Here is a 10,233-nt window from a genome sequence, read left to right on the forward strand (position 1 = left end):
GAAGCCTGCAGGGGATCTCGATAGGTGAAGATCAGCAAAGTAAGAGTCGGAAACGAGATCCAGCCACTTCTTAAGTCCTCCTAAGGCCTCACTCGACTCGTCGAGTTAACCTTTCACTCGACGGGTTACCACCGATCACGAATCGCGGGACAACCCGATCCGACTCGTCGAGTCCTCTCATGGACTCGGCGAGTTTTGTCCATGGCAACACTCATTTGACCTTCCGAGGTCAGATCTGTTTCTCTAACTTATAGATCTGGCCTTCTAGCACCCAAAAGTCACGTAAAGGTTCAACCTTTATGTCCATACACCACACAACAAGCTCTATTTGATGAAATAACCCTCAAAATGGTAACCTAGACCCAAAACTCTTATGGGACTGCATAAAGCTGGAAGATTGGGACTCTCTGGATCTCTCAAGGTCCAGATATAATGTCTATGCGTCAAAGGACTCTACATGCTCCATAATCTCTACGAAAAATGGGTAAAGAAACCCTAGATTCATGAGATCTACTTTATACACGAAAATAGGTATGGATTCATACCTCAAACAACAACCTTTGAAGAAGTGATAGTAGATCTGAGCTCCTCAATCAGCCTAGCTTGAATCCCCTCCTTCCTTCTTGCAAGAATGCATTAATGGTGATGTAATTAGCTCCTTCTCTCACTCTCTATGCTCTCTGGTTCGTTAGGGTCTCTCAAGTGTGTGTGTGGCCGCAAATGAAGGCCATAAGGGCCTTTAAATAGGTCACAAACCTGGGCAATTAGGGTTTCTCTGCCCAGCACCTACTCGGCGATTCCCTCCTCTGACTCGTCGAGTCCACTCATTAAATCCACGCGAGCAACTCGACTTGACTCGGCGAGTTGGTCCCTCAACTCGTCGAGTCCCTCCTTCAATCTCAAGATTAACATACACAGTAATGTTCCTGAAAATCCGGATGTTACAATATGTTTACCGAGCAGAGCTCGATGCTAGGCGGGGCCTGAAGAGTATATTGTATGCTAGTTAGCCGTATGTGTTTTGTGATTACCGGGCGGGGCTCGATGCCGGGCAAAGCCCAGTAACTGCATTGTATGTTATTGTTTATGATTTTTGTATGTGTTAGTATGGTTATGTGACATATGTTTATGAGTATATTGGGCGGGGCCTAGAAATAACATATATGTATACCGAGCGGAGCTCGATGCCGGGCGGGGCCCGAAGCCGAGTGGGAACTTGATACCGGTCGGGGCCTAGTATGTGATTTATTATGTATGGTATGTGGTATCTTGGGGAACTCACTAAGTTTTGTGCTTACAGTTTTCAGTTTATGTTTCAGGTACTTCGGTTTTCAAATGGAAGAGCTCGGGATGATTGCAGAGCACACACCACATGTTTCCGCATTCTGTGATTTACTCTGATAACGACGATGTATTAATATAGCTTTGATTACCTTGGTTTATGAAAATGAGATGATGTACTATTTAGTAATTTAAAAATGAAAAGTTTATGGGTCTTGTTTTTGGGACGTTACAACTTCCCTTTAACGGACCACCTCACAGTCAATCTTCATCGGTCGAGGCCTAGATCAATGCTTCTCTTTAACCTAACATAACCACCACACTGTCAGTCTTCATTGGTTTCTTCGCTTTTATCTTCTTCTCAATCGCTATTTTCGTGTGTTTTTAGTCGTAGTTCCGGTATATGTTTATATAGAGTTTGAATGTTTAAGAGTGGTGGTTTTTATTTGTGTTTTAATTGAGTTTGGTAAAAAAAATTGGGAAAAATAATTTAATTGGGGTGGATAGGTGTTGATTTATTTTTTATTTTCAATAAATTATCTTAGGGAAGTGACCAAAAAAGTTGATATATGAGGTAATAGCGGAGACTTGAAAATATAATGTCGGAAGTGATGGTGGACAGTAACGGAGGGAGACTCGAAAATATAATGTCGGAAGTGATGGTGGACAGTAATGGAGGGAGACGGGAGATAGGGTGGGTGGGATTGTGTGTGGTAAAACCTTTATAATTAAATTTAATGATTTTAAAATTTTTAAATAAGTTTAAAAAAAATTAAATTAAATTAAAAATGATAAAATAGTCATTTTATCATTTTTAATAGTAATTTTACATGTTTATAAAATTGAAACCATAAAGACCATTCACATAAAAATGGAGATTCACAACGACTTTTGTTACACCATATGAATCAATAGTTATACATCCCCCACCCACCCCCCCTCTTCTTCAACTTCACACCATTTGTTCTTTATTCTCATCACGATATCTTCTCTCTCTCTCTCTCTCTCTCTCTCTCTCTCTCTCTCTCTCCTTACCTCTGTGGTCTTCTCTCTTCTTCATCTTCTCCCTCTGATGAAGTTGAAGAACCCTAAGCAGGGGTAAAAACATCATTACCACCCTTCGTCTTCTCCCCTCCCCTTAAACTCGAGAACACATTTATCCTTTCCTCATTCTCCTTCCATCTCATTCCCTTTCTTTCCCCTCCTCTCCCTTCCCTTCGCCCTCGTTAAAAAGTAATCTTGAGAACACGATGTTAATCTTACGTATCCCTCCCTCATTTTCTAAAGTAGCGTTCTTCTTAGAGCATTTTATATATCATGTTTCATTAATTTTTATTTAGCCAAAGTTATTGTTACAATCACTTAACATTTTCAAAAAGAAATTTAACTACTCTAATCTTATTTATCGTAAGTTATATAAAGTCCCCTCATATAACGTTACACATAAAGAAGATTAACTACTTGTAATACCCGGATTTCCAGGTATATTATTTTAATTATTTATTTTTGAGAATCATTGATCTACTCGACGAGTCGGTGCTATAACTCGTCGAGTAGAAGCGGGGTGGCCACGTAAGTTTAATGAACTACTCGACGAGTCCAAGAGTAGACTCGCCGAGTAGGCGTTGTGGGTGAAAACCCTAAATCCTCGGGCCTGTGCCCTATTTAAGGAACCGTATGGCCCTCATTTGCGGCTACCAGTCCAGAGAGAGAAACCCTAGTGAGCTTGAGCGTGTCGTGTGAGGAGAAGGGTTATTTTAATCGTTGTTGGTGTGGTTTTTGCAAAGAAGAAGGAGATTCCAGCAAAAGAAGGTCAAGGGGGTTGCTATTCTGTGGTTTCAAGTAAGGAAACTCCATCTCTGAGGTATTAAATCGAACCCTTCTTATGTTTTGGTGTAGAACCCTTGAATCTAGGGTTTTCTCTATCCTTTTTTGGCTTGGATATGATGCTTATGATGTCCCTTTGAGTGTTAAACTCTGGATCTGGACCTTGAGAGGTCCAGAGAGCCCTAACCTCCCTGCTTTATGCTACTCCATTAGAGATATGAACCTAGGTTGCCATTTTACAAGCTATTTCACCAAAAGAAGCCGTATGTTGGTTGCATGAGTATAAAGGTTGAACCTTTCCGTGATTATTGTGTATGGGAAGGTCAGATCTATAGGTTAGAGAAACAGATCTGACCTCAGAAGGTCGTTTGAGCATTCTCATGGAAGAAACTCGCCGAGTCCATGAGCGGACTCGATGAGTCGGATCGTGTTGCACCACGGTTCGTGTTCATGGGTAACCCGTCGGAGAAAGGTTGACTCGACGAGTCGAGTGAGGCCTTGAAGGATTCAGAGGACACGCATGGACTCGCCGAGTCACCTGAGTGCACTCGACGAGTCTGGTCAAAGTTTAACCGTTGACTGGGGTTGACTTTTAGGGTTTTGGTCAAACTGGTTCAAGAAAGGACAGGGAGGGGTAGAATGGTCTTCTACCCATTCTTTAGGAATAAGGACAAGAGTAAGTATTGATTAGAGATGTTATTATGTTGATAGGAGGAAGCTAGATCGGGTTATCGAGCAAGAGAGATTATCTGACATCGTACGAGGTGAGTCTTCTCACTATACTTTACCTGGAATGGTAACTATGAGTGACCGGAAGGTCTTATGTTTATGAGTTATGAAATGTGTGACCGGAAGGTCTTATGTGCTAGGACGAGTACATGATATATGTTCCTATGTGATATGTATATGTTATGTATGTTATGAGTAGCATGGTATGGACCGGAAGGTCAGTGTGATATGGACCGGAAGGTCAACATGGTATGGACCGGAAGGTCAACAGAGTAGGATCGGAAGGTCGATGGAGTAGGACCGGAAGGTCTACTCCAAGAATGGGACCGGAAGGCCCCTGAGACACATTGACCGGAAGGTCTAGTAGAGTTATAGCCTCGAGTGGCTAGTTGTATGTGCATGGTATTTTGGAGAACTCACTAAACATTTATGCTTACCGTTTATGTGATATGTGTTTCAGGTACCAGCGAGGATCGCAGGAAGGCGCCGACATGATTTGTACACACTGATGGAGTTTTATGTATTGAGATCTTGGGATTGTTTTATTTGGATGACATATGTTACACTGGGTTTTGATGTATGAAATTATGTTTTAAAAACGAAAAATTATTTTGGAAATTTACGTTGTTACACTACTCTAACCTTATCTATCGTAAGTTATATAAAATCCCCTCGTATAGAGTGATTTTTTAAAACACATTTTATATAACTTGATATTTTTCAAATACATCTCATATAATTCAACATTTTTAAGCATACGTCATAGATAGACAGGGTGTGCGATGGATCTCCGATGGCGCTCATGTGTTGGATCTCGGTTGTTCTTCATCTTTATGGGTTCACGATGAGAGATGCGGTGGAGAGTAGGTTTATGACAGTGGACAACTATATAGATTAGGATTGTGTTCTTTGTGGGTTACTTGTTGGTTTAAGAAGAAAAAGAATGAATGATGACCATGAGAGAGAGAGAGAGAGAGAGAGAGAGAGAGGCCATACTTTATTTTTTATTTATTCAAATAATAAGATAATGTTAAAAAATGTAAAAAGAAAAAGGATAAATCAATATTTTCACCATAAAAAAAATTCATATTATAAACCTTTCATGCAAATTGAAAATATTTTGGATATGATTCACAGTTCTTTGCAAAGACCTTTGCACTTTACTCAAAAAAAAAAAAAAAAAAAAAAAAAAAAAAAAAAAAAAAAAGGGTTAATGCTTTAATTTAATGTCCACTTAAAAACATGTAGAAGGTCACCAGAGTAAATTTAAATGCAATAGTAACATTTTAAACTTAAAATAATTGTTTCTTAACAAAACGATAGTGGGTGTTTTTGGTATGATCTTATTGACCTTTAAAACACATGAACTCTCTCTGATTTGAAGTTCCGGAGCTTAAGGAAGCTTGGACGATAAGCGATTCCAGTGAAACATGGGTCAAAAAAATCCGAGTTTGCAATTGTTCCCTTCTCAAAAGAACACGCCAACAATTTGTCTTCATAATAAACCATCAAAATTGTTCCATCATTTAAACGTTCAATCAGACACACAGGTTCCCACATCAACCAATCTAAAGCAGGGCTAACACCTTCCTTGATCATCACCTCTCTATGCCAAGATTCCTTGATCCCATATTCCCTCATCACCCACAGCGTGAATTGAGACTCAAAGGTATCAGATTGACATAAACAACCTTTAAGAACTGCCAAACTTAGGAAATGGTGACTTCCTTGTATAGTTTCAACAGGAGGAGATGGGAACAACTTAAATGTCTCGTTATCCAAATCAAAAGCAAAAAGTTTTTCAGGGGAATCTTTGCCAAACACAGACCAATGAACATGGCCATTGAAAAATAGCCCAAAGAAACCTCCAATCGTGTAAGGGACATGACCAAGACTTCTCCATTTACCCATGCCAAGGGTGTAAACTTCAGCTTCTCTGATCCGAGATGTGGATGTAGTCCCTTGGAAGATCCGTATCACTTTGTATTCTCGTGTCCTTGAACAGACTCCAAAACCATGCTCGATTCCCCCATAACCTTGTTTATGGTAATGTTGTGTGGGGAGGATCATATATTCCCTCCATCACTGGATTGCATATGAAATAGTTATCAGAGTTAAGTCCATTCCACAGGCAGAGCAAACCATTGACCGAGCCCACAACAAGTATTTGAGCGTCTTGGAAAATGGGTGCAAGATTAAGGTCAAGACTCATGGCAGGGTCATGCTGTAAATTGTGGTGATTGACTTTGTTTTCAAGCTCCACCCACTTCAAAATACCTGCTCTCTCGTTAATTTCAGAACTATGATGAATCATAAGGCTTGCAGGTGATCTTGAGAGGTGAAGATTGGCAAAGTAAGAGTCGGAAACGAGATCCAGCCACTTCTTGCATACACACTTGCATTGGATGATTGTCTTCACAGGAAGTCTTGACAGAATGTCGGACATGACAGGTACTGGTAAGTCTTCCATTGATATGACCTGTTAACAAACCCTAATTAGAATTCCTAATTCACAAATTAAGAAACCCTAACAAAAATGATACTGGTAGCAGAATGCTACTAACCAAAAACTGTCCGTAAAACAAATTACTTTAAAAAAAAAACATTACAAATCAAAAAATGGTTGACAATCAATAAGTAGCAAATAGAATCTCAATTAACAATATAACTTTCCTACTGATAAATAATCATCATCATCATCTAAAACGAGTATTACTTAAAAATATTTTCAAGAGAGATCAGGAGGCGAGACTCGAGAAAAAAAACTGATAAAGAGAGACCACTCACCAAGATCGAAATCGAAACCGTGAGACTGCAAAAGAAGCGGCAGGACTCCTCAGTTTTGTTTCAGAGATACGATGGGCGGGACTTTAAAAGAGGGGAGGGGGCGCTCAAAAATAAAAATTGGGGGCGGGATACCTTTTTCATTTGATAAAAATTTAATGTTAAATTTTGACAAAATTGTAGTTAGGTAATTTGGTTTACTATTTCTTGGATAGGATGATAGATCCAACACATTTTAATTTTATAAATATATTTCTTTTAGTGGTGAGCATTGGTCAGTTTGAGTCATGAGGCAGTTTTGATCTAAAATCGAACCAAAACCAATTTATCAGTATTCAGAAAACTAAAACCCAACACAACCCAAAACAGTTGTGTTCGGTTTCTTAGTTTTCGGGTTTTCTCCGGTTCGGTTTCGGATTGGTCGGTTTTAAACCCATAAATCTTAAACTTAGCAACTCAGCCACCAATTAATAAAGAGTTAGGTTGGGACTAACTAATTCTCAAGAGTAGTAGTAGTCTTATATAGAAGGCTTGAGTCGACATAGATTTATACCACCACCGACGTTGGACAACTCCAACTATATAATGAAAAGGAAGGAAGAAGATACAATGTTAATATAGGATTTGAGATGGGAGAAGGTTTCATCCCACCACCGATGTGGGATGAATTGAACAGACTAGTAAACTTTAGGGGGTGTTTGACTTAGCTTTTTAGAGGCCAAAAGTCATTTTAGGAAAAAATAGAAGGTAAAAGATGTTTGGCAAATGCATCTTAAAAGCTACTTTTGGATTTGGATACAAGTAAAAATGAACTTTTTGGAAAAGTCAGGAAAACCTGACTTTTTGTAACTTTTCAAAAAAAGGACTTTTGCACCCTAAAAAACTAAGTGAAACACTCCCTTAATGCGTGGAACAAAATCATTGCTTATAAGTAGCTCAAGGTTGTCTGGCAACGCATTGAACCAATTCAGCTACCATGTCTTTGCGATTTAGCTATACAAAGTATCTATATATCTATGGAATCTCTTTAGAAAATATATATTTTTAATAAATTCGGTTCGGTCGTTTTTTATCGGTTTTTGCATATTCTAAAACCGAAATCGGACCCATTATTTCGGTTTTTAAAAATTCAAACTCAAACCATCGGTTTTTACTTCGGTTTTGGCTTTTTCGGTTTTTCGGTTTCTGGGTTCGGTTTTTCTCACCCTTAATTTCTTTTTTGAAGAATATTTTGTTTGTTATTTCTGTCTAAATAATAATGATTTTTTTCTTTTTGTTTATGTAGCTTGTTTTTTATATTTTTAAACATTTATTTAGTATTCATTAAATTATAGAAAATACATAATTTCTTTATTTATAATTTACAAAAGATAATATGATAAGTCTTTTATTTTTTTATTATGTTTTTTGTTATGTAGATGATTTTTATGGTTTCAATTTCTTATGTTGTTAGTTAATGTAGTTATATTATGTTTCATAATTGATCTAAAATTACTATTTTACCTATAGTTTTATTTTTTATTAATTTTTGTTTCTTAGTCTATTGGTTAGATTTCTCATACATTCCTTTCATTATGTCTCTCATCTTTCCACATGTGCTACCACACATTGTCACCACAACCACTTACAACTACCACACATTGTCACCGCAACCACCTATTGTCACCACCCAACACTGTCGCAATCACCCAAAATCACCCAAACGCCACATCTATTTATCTATCACTTCCACAACCCAACGCTGCCAAAAGACAAAGTTGCCAAAACTATCGAATTTATCACCATCTATGTCATTCCAAACATTACCTAAAGACAATGTCGTATGAACCACCACCATCACTCAAGTTGACCACCAATGTTGCTTCATTTCAACCTCGTAGTACCACAACATTGTCTTCATATCATTTCTCATCAGCCACCACAACGCTACCGTAACAACCAAAAAATCGTGATAAAATTTCTCATTGAAAGACTATCAATTTCATTCATTAAATTGTTTCAAAACCATCACCGAATATAATATCCAAAATATGAGTACAATTATTAAAAATGCGGAAAACATAATGGGAGGATGTTGTGTCATCACGTCGGGTCCTTCCCTTTCGAACCAGAAGTACCTGAAACCATAAACATAAACTGTAAGCACAAAGCTTAGTGAGTTCCCCAAAGTACCACATACAAATCATACAATTGGGCTTAACCCTAGGGTGTGTTCCAACCCAATACACATATATGGTCCCGGCCCTGGGGCCTCGCCCTAGGCTATATTTCAACCCGATCAACAAATATGGGCCCCGCCCTGGGGTATATTTCAACCCAATCATACAATAGTGGGCCCCATCCTGGGGTCTATTTCAACCCGAACATGCTATAGTACGCCCCACCCTGGGGTTATTTCTAGGGCTGTGCATGGGTCGGTTTGGGTCGGTTTTGGACCCCAACCCAACCCAACCCGTAAATGATCGGTTTCTGGTTTTCAGAACCCAATAGGGTCGGTTTCTGGTCGGTTCGGTTTCTCGGTTTCTGATATCGGTTTGGGCGGTTTCTCGGTTTCTTGGGTTCAACCCATACACTTACGGTTTCTGGGTTTAAACCCATTTTCCAGAAATGTAACAATTAGTTAAATAATTCAAAAAACACCTAATTGAAGTTAAATACTTCAAAAAACATGAGTTTTACAACCAAATTGTCTATTACAACCAAACACACAATCAAACTAAAACACAAAGTCCGAAATTGTCGATTAGACGATTACAACCAAACACACAATCAAACTAAAACATAAAGTCTGGAATAGTCAAATAGTCGATTACAACCAAAAGTCCAAAACACGCAAACAAAAATCTTCAATCCACATCCATGTAAATCTCTTCACCAATTCCCCATTCATCTACAAACCAAAAAACATTAGTATTGATCAATGATTATTGAGTAATAAACTTGTGTAAAAGTATAAAATTATAATAATTGAGTTATAAACCTTTAAAATTTAAGTAAAATCCTCATCCATGCAACTCCCTTGACCACACCCCAATTCCTCTACAAACACAAACGTACAAAACAATAGTATGTAATTAGTTAATTATAAACATATATAATTACAAACTTATAATTATGTAAAAAATAGTAAAATATTTACCGGTTTCTATTGGCACCAACTTCTCTCGCGTCTCTTCCATATATAAAGTCGTCATATTTTTAAACTGGATATCAATTGGGGTGTCCCGTATCCATTCTTGTGCGCAAATTAAAGCTTCGGCAGTCACATGTGTAAGGGAGCTTCTACTTTCATCAATCACCCTCCCGCCAGTACTGAATGCGGACTCTGATGCAACTGTAGAGATTGGCATTCCTAAAACAAGTTTCGCCACCTCAGAAAGTACAGGAAACTTTGTTGAATTAGATTTCCACCACCCCAAAATCTGGAAATCCTCCGCTCGCTTTTCCATCCCATCTGATAAATAAATCTCAAGCTCTGTTTTATTAACCCCATGGCCATGTTGTTCCATAAACCTTTCAAAATCGTCTTCCATATCAACTCCATGCCCAAAATCAAAATAACTAGGTGTAGAAGACGATGCACTCCTTGTCTTTTCACATCTTTCTCTCTCC

General features: G+C 38.3%; 1 protein-coding gene across 1 annotated transcript; it reads right to left on the minus strand.

The window, feature by feature from the left end:
• Nucleotides 1-4,968: 4,968 nt before the first annotated feature.
• Nucleotides 4,969-6,307, minus strand: LOC145140063 (F-box protein At3g07870-like). The gene is made up of 3 exons (XM_079073676.1): nucleotides 5,980-6,307; nucleotides 5,206-5,873; nucleotides 4,969-4,995 (listed from the first exon to the last, which is right to left on the minus strand). The coding sequence occupies exons 1-3, from the start codon at nucleotides 6,305-6,307 to the stop codon at nucleotides 4,969-4,971; spliced, it is 1,023 nt and encodes a 340-aa protein (XP_078929802.1).
• Nucleotides 6,308-10,233: the final 3,926 nt, after the last annotated feature.

Source organism: Lactuca virosa, chromosome 9 (genome assembly GCF_052849685.1).
Source record: "Lactuca virosa cultivar CGN04683 chromosome 9, Lactuca_virosa_CGN04683_v6, whole genome shotgun sequence".
NCBI lineage: Eukaryota > Viridiplantae > Streptophyta > Magnoliopsida > Asterales > Asteraceae > Lactuca > Lactuca virosa.